The sequence below is a fragment of the Podarcis bocagei genome (assembly GCF_964188305.1).
Source record: "Podarcis bocagei genome assembly, chromosome: Z".
Taxonomy (NCBI): Eukaryota; Metazoa; Chordata; class Lepidosauria; order Squamata; family Lacertidae; genus Podarcis; species Podarcis bocagei.
In genome coordinates, this window is record NC_138140.1 from 49,450,313 (window position 1) to 49,465,073 (window position 14,761).

The following is a 14,761-nucleotide window of genomic DNA, read 5'->3' on the forward strand; positions in this document are numbered from 1 at the left end:
CAGATGAAGAAAGCTTTGCAAGTTTTTAGGGCCTGCACATTCTACACAAACATTCAAGTAAAAAAAACAACCACCTATTGGCCTGCAGAGCCTAACACAGTTATGATTTTATTTGATGTTCAAAAAAGCATTTGGATCCAGAGATTAGACCAAACCATATTTAACTGTGTTCCCTAGTCACCAAGAATGTGTCCGTCTCCACTTTAAATCCTGAGAATGGTCAGATCACAGCCAAAGGACCCAGGCTATGTGGGGAGGAGAAGAAAATACCCAATTTCAATTGTAGTGATCTAGTCAGGTTAGCCTCAACTCTTAGGACTTCTAGGTGCAGATTTTGTTCAACCATGGTGTGAACTACACTGGCTTTGCACCTGGTCTCAGTTATCTGTCTAGCTCCATTACGCCTGCATTTTATTGGCATCAATACCGAGGACAGCTCACAAGTACTGCGATTCTAAAGTCAGGCAAATTTTGCTCTCCATTTAGACACACCAGATTTGTAATCAGAACAATCGTCATATAAAAACATAAATAATTCACTTCGAAATGGTGCTGAGCTTTAAAAAAAAAAAAGGAACAGAATTCTGCTCAGTATTGTTTTGTTCCTTGGCAGCAATGCAGCATACCTGTGGAGAAAACACTCATTTCTCAAGAACTGCAATTAACAAACTTGTTGATCAAATAAATAAGCTATCCTTGGCCAGAGATATGCCAGAGAGCATCAGGCTCCCAATAAACTAAAGATCTTGAATATGGCCACAAATCATCATAAGTAAAAAAAGTTCCTTAATGCCACTAGATTAAATCAGCTGTGGTGCTAGAAATGCATGTTTTCTTTTTAAAAAGCACTTGCACATGTTTTTTTTTTGCAAGAAAGGGAAGTTAATATTTCAGTGAAAGTTAAAACCCTGCCTATATGCACCTATATTGGGTACCTATGTCCTAAAGAGGTCAACAAACCAGTGCAACATTTTAATAGCATTTACACCTGAAAGTTTAGAAGGCAAGAAATTACTGATATTTTCACCTGCAGGAGAAAACATAGTACTAATGAAAAGGCACAGAAATACAGTACTGCTTTGTAGCATTGGCAATTATATTAAAAAGGCAGGCGGGGTGTAGTAGTGAGCAAATGAGACCTTCTGCTCTAGAGCAGGCAGATCTCTGCCATCTATACCACATTCATAAGATTTACGGTCAACCACAACATTTGGGGAAGGAGGCATATGCTGAGGAAATGGTGGGCACTGCCACGGTGCCCATGGACATAAAGGCCAGCCAGTCCAGAGTTTATATAAGGGCACCTGTAGCATAGCAGTAAGCCTTCAACAGTATAAAACATACCTAAAATCAAGTGAGTGGGCACACTTCATTGTGGGGTTTAGTTGGCCTGGCAGCGATGCCATCAGGGCATCTTCCTACAGCAGGCACAGCAAGAGTATAATCTTGGAGTGATGGACTCTTATGGCAGGCTGAGAAAGGAAATCTCATCCTGTGGAGGGCAAGCCCAGCTTTAAAAGGATATGTGGCAAAGTCAGCTTTTGAAAGGATGCCTTGGCTTAATCACACAGCTGAGGGACACCCTCCAGAAACAGTAAGGAACTGTATTGTAAAGCCCAGTTTTCCAACCCTGAAAGCAAAAAGGGACCAGCTCCCAATCCCAGAACACGTTTGTGGAACCTGCATCCAATTCCACAAAGAGGAGCAGAGTAGTTTTGATCTTATTGAAAGCCCTCTCAGTTTCTAAATCTCTGTTACCACATGTGGTGCTTGCATCCCACAGCAGAAACATTCTAAAATTCAGAACATGTTCTCAAGCACTCTTGGCAAATTGACACAGTTACTGGAAAGGCACAGCCCTATCTATACAAAAGACAGCTAACTGATGAAGAAATTGTTAGGAAAAGCAACAGTGGCACATGAATCAAAACAGATTACTGTCTCCTTCAGAAAGGACTGTATCTTAGGTTTGTATAGCAAAGAAAGCACTTGTCTTGGACAGTCTCTCTTGGCTGCAGCTCTCCTCCACTGAAGAGATGGAGAATTAGGTAAGCATAGACACTGAGAATATGGCAGATAGGGTGATCTTAAAACTTGGAATTGATGTCTTTTGTTCCAGTCTGCTGGAACTGGCACCTGAACTGCAAGAGTACTTGCGGAAAGAAATATATCTCTTTAGAGCCATTAGTGCAAGATGCAATTAGATTAAGGAGGCAACCTTCAAAACAACCCAAAGCCCTCAATCCTTACTCCACGTTCCTTGGCGACTACAACAGAAGGCACTTCTTGGAGTTCTTCTTTGTCACAGGGTATAAAACGGCACGCACAGCTTCAGCAAAGACTTCTCTCACCCCCTCCTGGTTCAGCGCTGAACATTCCAAATATTTGACGGCTCCAATCTGCTTGGCCAGCGACGTCCCCTGCTGGGGGGTGGTGGGGCCCAGGCTCTGCTCCTTCAGCTTCTTCACCGTCTCCGTGTTACTTCTCAAGTCCTTCTTAGTGCCAACAAGAAGAATGGGCACATTTGGGCAGTGGTGAGACACCTCAGGGTGCCATTTGTGCCTCACATTTGCGTACGAGGAGGGGCTCCCAATGGAGAAGCAGATGACGAAGACATTGGTCTGAGGATAGGAGAGGGTGCGCAGGCGGTCATATTCCTCCTGGCCTGCCGTGTCCCAGAGATTCAGACTAACCATCCTGCCATCAACAGTCATCTGAGCGCTGTAGTTGTCAAACACCGTGGGAATGTATTCCTCAGGGAATGCATTGGTAGTGTAGCTGATGAGCAAGCAGGTCTTCCCCACAGCTCCATCGCCAACAACCACGCACTTTATCGTTTGCATTCTTCTGATCTGAAGGGAAGAGTCCTGCACAAAGAAAGGAAGAAGTCAGAGGAAGCCAAACTCAGTTGGGAGAAAAATACTGGACCAAGCCTCCAGTATTGCTAGGAGACTTATGCAATAACTCAGAAACCAAGTTATGGACATGCATTCCGCACCCACCCTTCTCCAGAGACGACTCACTTCCCACTTGCCCAGGGGACAGCAAAGCCAAAGAGAGGCAGACTCAGGCCTCTACCATCAGCCAATGGCCACAGGGAGGCTTCACCCTCTGCTGTCCAGGAGAAAATCATGGCAAGATGGAAATAAAACCTGGTCCCACCCTATCAGCCAAGGGAAGCGTAACTGAAAGGAGCTGGTTTCCCACCTTCCTGCCTCAAAACGTAAGGTTTACGGGGATGGGCCACATCTCAGCGGTGGAGTATCAGGAAGAAAGTCCCAAGTCTGCAGCAACTCCAGGTAGGGCTGAGAGAGGCTCCCTGTCTGGAACCCTGGAGAGCCTCTGATAGTCACCACAGACAGTACTGAGCTAGGTAGACCAAGCATTTGATTTGGTGTCAGGAAGAATTCCCATGTTCTTTAGTCTCCAATTGCAAGTTGCCCTGAGACTGCAGAGCTGAAAAGAGGCACTTTCTAGCTACATGCCTCGGCCAGGAGACTGAAGGGCTGCTGGGCTGGATAAGCTGCCTTGAACGACAAAATATAAATATTCAAAATTGTGAATGACGTGTAACAGTTCCTAAAGAAACCACAAACAGATTGAGAGGATTCTGTTTTGTCTATTGTACCTTTTGTTTTAGTACAGTGCCTTTAACAGTAAACTGCATTAGGAGAAAAGTGCACTAGGAGAAAGCAGAATACGAACGTATTAAATATGCAAGCATTTAAAAGAACCACAACCACAGTAAGGAGCTCATTTTTCAGAAGTTATGCAAGGAGAAAAGAGAAACCAGCCAGGAATGAGCCAGAAGCAATCAGAGAACAACCCACTACCATCACCACCCCCCAAAAACCCAGGAAGCTGTCTTACACAGCACAGGAGCTTTTTCTTGACCTAGTTTAACAAACACTTTTTAAAACCATGTTCCGGGGAGCTAGAACCTACTCCTAAGCAAACCATGCATCTGAACAAGACCAGGTCTGCCTGATGTATTTGGAAAACTCCAGAGATTGTAAAACACCATGACTTGTTGTCTCAACATAAAAAAGGTAAAGGGACCCCTGACCATTAGGTCCAGTCGTGACCGACTCTGGGGTTGCGACGCTCATCTCACTTTACTGGCCAAGGGAGCCGGCGTACAGCTTCCGGGTCATGTGGCCAGCATGACAAAGCCGCTTCTGGCAAACCAGAGCAGCGCACGGAAACGCTGTTTACCTTCCCGCTGGAGCGGTACCTATTTATCTACTTGCACTTTGACATGCTTTCAAACTGCTAGGTTGGCAGGAGCAGGGACCGAGCAACGGGAGCTCACCCCGTCGTGGGGATTCAAACCGCCGACCTTCCGGTCAGCAAGTCCTAGGCTCTGTGGTTTAACCCACAGCGCCACCCGCGTCCCTTGTTGTCTCAACATACATTCACCCTAAACTCACACACACACTTTTTGGTTTGTCAGTAACAGAGCAATCCTAACCCTTGATCTATGTCATGGGTCAGTAAGCTAAGGCCTGCGGGCCAGATCAGGCCCAATTGCCTTCTGGATCCGGCCCGTGGACGGTCCTGGAATTGCCACTTGGATCGGCATGATCATTCGTGCTCTGCCTTTTTTTTTTTTTTTTTTGCAATCCCCCCCCCCCGGGCACCTTTTTCCCCTCCTCCCTCCCTCCTCCGGCTTCTCCCTGCCCTGTGGAGGAAGGAAGCTGGGCTTTGATTGGTGCCAGCCAATCCAAAGCCTTGCCGCCTGTGCGCTGAGGCACGGCCCAAACTCGCCACCCGCCTGCCAGCCTCTCCGTCCATGGCTGCATTGTAGGCATCATGACAGGAGTGTCACGGGGCTTTGGCTGGAGCTTGGAGTGCCTGCTGGCCCCGCACCAGGTACCTGGGAAAGCTGGCCTAGAAAGGAGAGGCACCGAAGATTCATAAGGACCAAGCAGGCTTTCTCCCAAAAAGGCACTTATCAGACAACGTACGGAATATAATAGACATCTTGGAACTACTAGAGGTGAACATAAACACCAAAGCAGTGCTGATCTTTGTGGACGCGGAGAAAGCCTTTGACAATATTTCTTGGAGTTTTATGAAGAAGAATCTTCATGGGATGGGGGTAGGTCAAGGATTTGAGAACGGTATGGGTGCGATATACTCTGAACAAAAAGCTAAGCTGACTGTAAATAATGTGATAACTGAGGAACTTAAGATAGAAAAAGAAACACGACAGGGGTGCCCAATTTCCCCATTGCTTTTCATTTCTGTTCTGGAGGTGTTGCTAAATATGATTAGAAATGACCAGCAGGTTAAAGGTGTACAGGTCGGAGCTAAACATTACAAGTTAAGGGCCTTTGCAGATGACTTAGTATTGACCTTACAAGAGCCAGACACTAGTACGAAAAGGGTGTTGGAGATAATTCAACAATTTGGCCAGGTAACCGGATTCAAACTGAACAAACAAAAGACTAAAGTCTTAGAAAAAAATTTAACAGTCATGGAGAAGGAGAAATTTCAAGAAGAGACAGGTTTGACAGTGGTTAAGAAGGTGAAATACCTAGGGGTTCACTTGACATCTAAAAATTTGAACTTGTATAAAGACAACTATGAAAAATGTTGGTTAGAAATTAAAAAAGATCTAGAAATATGGTCAAATTTGAAATTGTCAATGTTAGGCCGAATTGCAGTTATTAAGATGAATGTATTGCCTAGAATGTTATTTTTGTTTCAAACTTTGCAGATTCTCGACAAGATGGACTGTTTCAAGAGGTGGCAGAAAGACATTGCGAAATTTGTCTGGCAGGGCAAAAAGCCCAGAATAAAATTTAAAGTACTTACAGATGCAAAAGAAAGAGGGGGATTTGCCCTGCCGGACTTAAAACTGTACTATGAAGCAGCAGCGTTTTGCTGGCTGAAAGAGTGGATGCTCCTCGAGAACACAGATATCTTGGATTTAGAAGGTTTCAATAATGCATTTGGTTGGCATGCATATTTATGGTATGATAAAATCAAAGTGCATAGGGCCTTTAAAAATCACATTGTCAGAAAAGCGTTATTTAATGTTTGGATAAGATATAAAGACTTGTTGGAAAACAAAACCCCTAGATGGTTGTCACCCTTGGAGGCTAAGGCATTGAAGAAACTCAATATGGAGGCCGAATGGCCAAAGTATTGGGAAATCTTGGAACAAGATGGAGATAAATTGAAATTACAAAGTCATGAGAAATTGAAACCTAAAGTACGAGATTGGCTCCATTATTATCAAATAATGGAGGTCTACAAACAAGATAGGAAAATTGGCTTCCAGGTGGAGAAATCAAAATTAGAAACTGAATTGTTAGAACCCAATACCAAGAATTTGTCAAGAATGTATAATTTGCTGCTGAAATGGAATACACAAGATGAAACAGTTAAATCGGCTATGATTAAGTGGGCACAGGACATTGGTCATAACATTATGTTTGCTGACTGGGAATGGTTGTGGAACACCGGCATAAAATTTACGGCATGTAATGCCTTAAAGGAAAATATTATGAAAATGATCTATAGGTGGTACATGACCCCAGTCAAGCTAGCAAAAATTTATCATTTGCCTGATAATAAGTGTTGGAAGTGTAAAGAAACTGAAGGTACTTTCTATCACCTTTGGTGGACGTGCCCGAAGATTAAGGCTTTCTGGGAAATGATATATAACGAAATGAAAAAGGTACTTAAATGTACTTTCCCTAAGAAACCAGAGGCCTTTCTCTTGGGCATTGTCGGTCAGTTGGTGTCAAAGAAAGATAGAATCTTTTTTATGTATGCTACGACAGCAGCAAGAATACTTATCGCAAAGTATTGGAAGACACAAGATCTACCCACTCTGGAAGAATGGCAGATGAAAGTGATGGACTATATGACACTGGCTGAGATGACTGGCAGAATCCGCGACCAGGGGAAGGAGACGGCGGAAGAAGAATGGAAGAAATTTAAAATCTATCTTAAGGACTATTATAAACTTGATGAATGTTAGAATGTCGAGGTTTTGAGAAAGAAAGGGTTACAGTGATATAAGATTAGACTGAAGGAAAGATTAAGAAGACATATGTGTGACAGAACTAATTTAGAAGTTGCTGGAAAATTTTGGACATTGGGATGCAGAAAGGGGAGGTATGGGGGAGTCCGAGAAACAAGGTTTATGAAAAAAAGGTCATGAAACTATACGTGTTTGTATGTCTTTTTATATGTTTGTATTGTTTTAAAAAATTTTGTAAAACCAATAAAAATTTATAATAAAAAAAATAGAAAGGAGAGGCACCACCACCACCACCACCGGCTCCCAACCGCAGGCAGAGCGGTGGAGGAGGTAGGAAAGTGGGGGAGGGGAGGGGCTGGGGGAGAGAGAGAAGCCCCCCTCCGCCGTGTGCGTGCGTGCATGCATGCGTATGTGTGCACGCACACATTCATGCGCAGTCCGGCCCGCCTCAAGGTTTGAGGGGTGGTGAACCGGCCCCCTCCTAAAAAAGTTTGCTGACCCCTGATCTGTTGTTGGAAGGGGATTAAGAGTGCAGTGATTTCCCTCTGCCAGCAGGGGGGTCCTCCCTTGCGCCTGCCAACAGTGCAGATTATTGACAGGATACCACTTGTGGTATTTGGGCAGCCAGTGTAAAGCCTCGGAATGGGGCAGGATACAGGAAGAGCTGGTCTAGACAAATATTTGCTGGATCCTAAACTGCTCCATCAACTGGAGAGGGGTCCAATTCAGAGCTGGCTCAGCAAATATTAAGACAAATACTGCTCCCCTCCCACACACACAAAAAGACTTCTGCCCTGGTCAGTACATGGCTAGTTTTCAGATATCGCAGTGGAATAACCCCTACTGCTCCCCAGCCAAGAGTTAGCATTGGCCCCTGATTGTTAGAAAAGTTTTCCTGGTTGCTGAACCAAAGTTTTTGAATAAACAGCAAAGGAACAAACCAGATACTCTGTAATAAGCTTCTAGCAATCTTGAGCAGTCTTAACTTTGGTTCTCTACCAGCAGAAATTCTCTACATTGAAAATGACTGCAAGAGAAACATCTTCTGCTTTGTTAAATCTGAACTATCTGTCAGCTGCTCTGGTGCAATCTAGGACCCAATTCAGCAGTCCAAGACCCACAACAGCTTAGAACGTAACAGCTGTGATGGGTGCTCAGAACGTTTCCTCTCTCAGCCAGCACCAGAGGCACGGAGGCCTTCTGTGAATACACAAAGAACTGTTGAGAAGGAAGCCAAGAGCAGATTATTCTTAACAATGAATGGTCCAGCAGGAATTAAGGGGCTTGAGCTGCAAACACGTTAATACCAAATATATGTGAAGAGTTCAGGATGAAAGCAATGTGCAAAGCTCAGCGCAGGCCTCGTCACTCTGGAAAGTTTCAGAATGACTTTTAGCATGAAAAATTCAAATTCACCAGAGACAATTTGGGGATGGGGCGGGGAGTCCATTTTCTGACAGGACACTTCCCAGCACTTTCCCAATGGACTTGGTGGAGCCGCATATCACTCCCAAATATAAACCAAAAGCCTGCACGCTTTCAAGCTGGAACTGCCAAGCTAGCCCAAACAAGAAACAACTTGTCAGCCTCTTTCTTTGGAAGGTGCTACTTAGCTCCCAGGATGCAGTTTCCTGCTGAGCGAGAAACCCTCTTAGAAGATAACGCAGCCCATTCCAAGAGACTAACAGCTGAACATGTATTAGCAGGGCAGCTCTCCAGAGAGCAACTCAGTCAACCACTCTCTGCAACCTTTGGCTCAAGTCCCTTCACTTAAAGCAATTGCTCCAGTTCCTCAACAAATCACCAATCTCCTTTTTGGGGATGGGGGGGGGGAACACTGGCACTGGAGTTCCCTGTTCACACAGCAGCAATCATTCACACTGAAGCTCTATCCAATCTGAACTCCCAAAATGTCCTTCCACCATCATCTTGCTTGAATAGTTCATACTAGCCGCAAACAAGCAGCTGGAGTCTGAGACCCAAAATTTTGTAACTGCCAGTGCAAAGACAGTTGCGCTAGTGTAAGGGCAAGAATCACAGTTGCGCAATATGAAATCCAGCACAACGGTTGCACTAGTGGAATTTTTTTTGTGGAACAGGAAGTAATGGGACTTCTGTTGTGCAACCAGGCACGAGAGCCAAACCAATATCCTGCATCTTCTTGTGTGACATTTAACTTGAATCCCTCCCCATATATTTTAAGTTTTATGGACTGCTGTTTCTGTGAAAGTTGCTAACATATCTGGAGTCTTCCCTAACCTGGAACCTTGCAGATGTTCAAAACTACCCTTCTCATCATTCCTGACCAGTGACTAGGCTAGCTGGGCTGGATGGGAGCTGGAGACCCACAATGCCTGGAGAGCACCAATTTGGAGAAGCCTGGATCCATGCAATTGCATATGGGAGGAATGTTTGCCATTGAGGGAATGCAGTCACTTTCAAGGGAAAACTAGGAAGCTGTGATTAAATGAAAGGGGAGCACTGGTGTGGTATAGAAGGCAGCCTACAAAATCTGGGAAACTGGACTCCTGCCCAGTCCTGTATCTTTCCAGATTCAATCCCACCACTCTAGCCAATAACTGATCTCAGGCTTGCAAAGATCTCTGCCACAGACACTAAAGAGCTATCTCGTCAAGCCTGGACAAGATGGAGCTAACCAGCTCAGCTTCATATACAGAAGTGTGTAAAATGTCACATTCTATCTCAACTATCATATACCACAGGCTCAGCAAGGACAGCCGCCAGTTACAAAAAAATGGCTAGAAATTTAACTGTGATAAGGGAACCTTGGTCTGCCCAACATCTAAACATCCACATGTAAATTTCTGCTAGTGTAATAACAAGCAGAGGTGGCCAGAATATTCCCCGCCCCCCAAAAATGGAATCGGTTTGCTAGTTATCTTCATTAAGAGTGAAATCCTATACCCACTTATTGTATTTATCTATCTATCTATCTATCTATCTATCTATCTATCTATCATCTATCACCTTTAACACACATATCATGGTGGTGCAGAAAATACAAAATACAATGAAAACAACTGGGAAGGAAGCCCCAGTGAACTCAATGGAACTTATATGTAAGGAATTGTGTTGTTAAGAGTGTTGGTTTAGGGAATTTCTTTGCCACACTTTATCTAAGGCTAACAGTTTATAACCAGCATCTATTTTATTATTATAAATTATTTATTTCATTTACAAATCACATCCTACAAAGCATCTTTACCAACTCATTCACTTTCCCCAGCAAATGTCTTTCACTCATCACATCTCTATAATGCACAGACTTCTCCCCCCATACCCCACACGCCAAAAAACAGTATTCCATGATGCACTGCAAGAACAATATAGCAGTGACTTGTATAGATATTCAATATAGCTTTGAAGATTACATTTGAAAACATAACTGTAACAATAGTCTCACAAGATCAGTTTTGTCTGCTTCCTGCTAGAAGGAAGAGAGTGCTGGGTTATGGAGCCAGGGTGTCCAGATAGGAGCAACGCCCTGGTAGCAAAACTGCATGTGCAGCAGGACCCAAACTCCAACAGCCCTCACTTTCCCTAGCTATTCCATCCTCACTAATGTCAGCAGCTCAAACTGCAGCAATGACTGTGAGTTCAAATCAGCCTGGTATCCCAAACACCCTCCCTGCAAGGCACATAATATGCTGTCAAAAGCTGCCACACCTCCAGGGAGAGATAAGGTGACAAACTGTTAACAGTCAATTCAGATACATTGTACAAAAAACCACTTCCTCACCCACTCTGCTTCAGTCCTCCCCAGTGGTTGGTGTACATGGCAAGCAGCTTTGCATTTGCTGCTGCAAGGTGAGAGGAGCCCCACCACAGATTGTGCATACAAAGGATTTGCTGCTCACACATGTCCCCCTGTGTGCTAGCCATATTCAAGCCATATTGAAAAGGAGTTGGGAAGGAGGGTGTATGCGCACACTGTGTCATTAAGATTCCTACATAAATTGTAGCTAAATTCAGATGGAAGCAGAAAAATCATCCAATTAAATATAAAATCAATATTTTGACAACTCTGCATCCTGTTTCTGTAAGCTGATATACAAGTTTTAATGTGATGTCTGCTTACTGGATCAATAAAATAAAAGACAATTTGATGCTACCAGACTATATGGAAGTAGCCAGTGTAAGAGAGTGTCAGTTCTGAAATTTAAATGACAGAGCGTGGAGTTGGGGGTAGATCATAGAAGGGTTACCAAGTCCCAAGCACCCTTTGTGGGTGGGACAAAAGCGTCACGTGATCACCAGTTCAATTTGACACACTTGAACAAAGTCTAGCTGGCCAGCCACCAGAAAGAAAGAAAGCAGCCTTATGCCCCAGGGAGGTACACAAGCTGGGTGGAGGAGCAGCAGCCATGCCTCACTGCTTGTGCTCTGGCCTCTCATCCACAAGCAAAACCATCTCTGGATCATGCAGCTGTGTAACAAGGAATGCAAGAGCTGCCAAAGAGCAAGGGGAAGACCAATCCTACCTTAGAAAAAAGAAGCCCTGAGCGGGTGCCAGTGTTCGAAACTCCCATTGTTCTAGGCGCATTTTGCGACAGGGAATTTCATTAGTGTGAGCAGTTTCTGAGCTCTGGACGCAGTACTGCACCTAAGATTTCAGATTAAAACTGCAGAATGGAAGAAAAGGAGGAGCATTTTCTGCCTCCCCACTTCCAGCTACTCTTTGAAGACTGGAGGAGAGACCCTCTTAAGAATATTAGGGAGGTGGGCAGAAGGACTAGACCATATGAAAAATGAACATAATATTTTAGCTGCAGTTTATTCATTTTCAGCTTTGTATTCTTGTTATTAAAAAAGTGTGCCTAGACATTTCTTTGTTGTGCCCGTAACTTAGGTTTAAGGTGCCATTTAGCTCCTAGCTTTCATATTTCAGTTTCTAACACTGACTGATGCCTTGCTAAGCATCTCTGCAGCACCCAAAATGCATTGCAGGTGGCCAACTTTTCTCTAAACCTACTTCGGCATGTTTACTAACAGTTTGATGCACAAATCACAGCAATTTAATTTCTCTAGGAAAAGTTTTACCTGTTAATTTCTACACCTCTGGCTGCTGTACAAGCACAGGAGCAGACCAAGTTGGTCAGCTGGCAACTCTAGTCAATGCATTTGATCAATGGTCCCCCCACCCACAGTGAATAAAGATGAAGACCTCCCCTCTTCTCCACCATCACCAACAGTATCTTTTGGTCCCCTTTATTAGAACATTTTTCAAAGCCTATTAGAAATGCAACAAAAGACCTCAGGTGGGTAACACCTTTATTAGGATCAATAAAAAGGTGTCCATGTAGAGAACAAGTTCCCAAATTCTCCAGAACTGTCAGGAAAATGTTAAAATGTTTGCAGAGGGGGAGAAGAGAGAGAGAAGTAGAAGTGCATAATGTTGAAGGCACAAATCCTGCAGCTTACAACAGCAGAAAGTGTTAATGTCTATTACAAATAGACAACTCTGGGGCTTTAACAATATTGCTCTCTCTTCTCCCCAGCTCCTCCCTTGTTATTTTTCTCAACTTCTTCAAGCTGGACCTTATGCAAGACAAGGTGGGTGGGTGAGCATAGAGACCAACAGAGATGAAGGACAAACATAATATACCTGGAACTCAGGATTATGCTTCATGCATCTGATGAAGCAGATTGTAGCTCAGTGACATTTATGTTACAGTAAGATTTGTCAGTCTTCAAGCTGCTACAAGACTCTGTTATTTGAGCATGATATCCAAAGACTACATTCTGCAGTTTTGGGAGAAACTTTCATTGGTTAAAAGACCAATATAAACTGCAGCCTCTGGACATTAGGGAAACAAGCACTGGCTTTATACAGTCAAACCATTAAGAACCTAGCCCAGCACTGTCCACTCTGACTTACAGCAGCTTCCAGAGTTTCAGGCAAGGAGCATTCTCAAGACTCTGTGGAGAAGCAGGGATTGAACAAGGGACCTTCTGCATGCAAAGCAGATGCCCTACCACTGAGCTACATCTCTTTTACCTGCTAATTAATATGAAATTTCATAGCAGCCTCCAAGTTCATGATTTATTTTCAAAGTTAAGCCGCAGTGGTGAACCAGTTCAGCTGCTTGCCTCTGATCTAGTCAACATGAATCACAGCAAGTTCAGTTTTGTCTGCACTGACAGGCAGCAGCTCTCTAGGATTTAAGGCAGGGTCCTCTCCTAGCCGCACCTGGAGATCTCAGGGATCAAAAGCAAACTCTTTCCCCCCTACTGATACTGCTAATGAACAGAGGAAACTGCCTTATACAGAGTCAGGCCAATTCTTACTCTGCCCACTCTGTTACAGGCCTAAGGCTGGCCCAGCAAGAAGGTACTGGCTGGCGGCAGATCTACAGGATTCCAGGCCTGGTACATTCCCAGCCCTCCCTGGTGGAGTGGAGGATTGAAGCTGCATGCAAAGCAGATGCCAAAGCCCTTCTCCAAGCCCCAGACTTTGATTTTTGCTGGATTTTTCACAGAACTGTAGAGTTGGAAGAGACCAACTAACCCATGTAGTGATTGCAACCCCCTGCAGCAATGCAGGAATCCTTTGCCCGACCTGGGGCTCGAACCCACAGCTCTGAGATGAAGAGTCTTCCCCCCCCCACACACACACAAATTATTTTTTATTAATTTCCCAAACGATTACAAACCAAACCAAATTAAATTATTGCAATACAATTTCTTAAAATCACGTTTCCCGCTCCTGTCCCGAACTCACGATCGCCATCCTTTTCCTCGCGTTGCCGCATCATTTCTCATTTACAGTCCGGCGAGCTGAGATTAAAGGTCTTAAGGCTCTCCCAGCTGAGCTACCCCACCAGCCTCCCCATACAGACGGCAGCAAGCCCCCTTTGCCCTGAACGTGACCATTCACCCCAGCTAGCTCAGCAGGGCCCGCACAGACCGGCAGCAATCAATCAGATCCCCCCCCTCCCCGCTTCCTCTTGGCGATTGCCAGCGGGGGCTGAAACGGCGGCCACAGATTACACCAAGCCGTCTCGCCCCCCCCCCCGGCACTCTGACCACTGGGCCCTTCTCCTCCAGCATTGCCTTGCACTGACTGGCAGCAGCCCTGCTTCCAGAGAGGCGATTCCCAGTCTTCCTCTGCTTGCAAGGAAGGTGCTCAGACACTGGGCTGGGGGGGGCCTTCCTCATAGTGCCCACCCCCCCGGAGCCCCCGGAGGCTTCTCCGAGCCCGCAAGAGATTTTAAAATAGCCCCCCTCCCCCATCCTGTCAGGCCTGAGGGCGGCGGCCACACAGCGGGAAGCAAGCGCTCCCCCCACCCCCACCCTCCGAACCCCCTGCTTGGCGAGGGGCAGCCGGCCTGGGGCTCCGGGTCTTACCTTGGGGTCCCCCCTGCTCTCTCTCGCTCGCTCTCTCCCGTCAGCTGCAACCGCCGCCGGCCGAAGAGAAGCTGTATCCGGCTGAGGGAAACCGCCCCCACACCTCCGCCGCAGCCCGGCCTCGATTCTGCGCACACGCGCGCTGCCCGCCCTCCTTTTCGGAACGGCCCGCCGGGCACACATACACACACACAGCTCGAACCTACGGTGGCCGGGAGCCAGCCGAGCTTCCTCCGGCCTCCGCTCAGGGCTGACTTCCGTCCTCTCTCTTTTCCCGCCTCGGTCTATGGTTTTCCTTGCGTAGGGGAGGCTTCCGTGGCCAGCGACTGGGGTTGATGGGAGATGTAGTTTCCGCGGCTTCCCAGACTGAAAGAGGGCATTAGCTAGCCTACCTCG

The 14,761-nt window shown here is 45.6% G+C and overlaps 1 protein-coding gene across 1 annotated transcript; it reads right to left on the reverse strand.

Moving 5' to 3' along the window:
* Positions 1 to 324: 324 nt before the first annotated feature.
* Positions 325 to 14,550, reverse strand: LOC308579431 (rho-related GTP-binding protein RhoG-like). Its single transcript, XM_081180561.1, has 2 exons — positions 14,366 to 14,550; positions 325 to 2,867 (listed from the first exon to the last, which is right to left on the reverse strand). The coding sequence occupies exons 1-2, from the start codon at positions 14,546 to 14,548 to the stop codon at positions 2,268 to 2,270; spliced, it is 783 nt and encodes a 260-aa protein (XP_081036687.1). The 5' UTR covers positions 14,549 to 14,550; the 3' UTR covers positions 325 to 2,267.
* Positions 14,551 to 14,761: the final 211 nt, after the last annotated feature.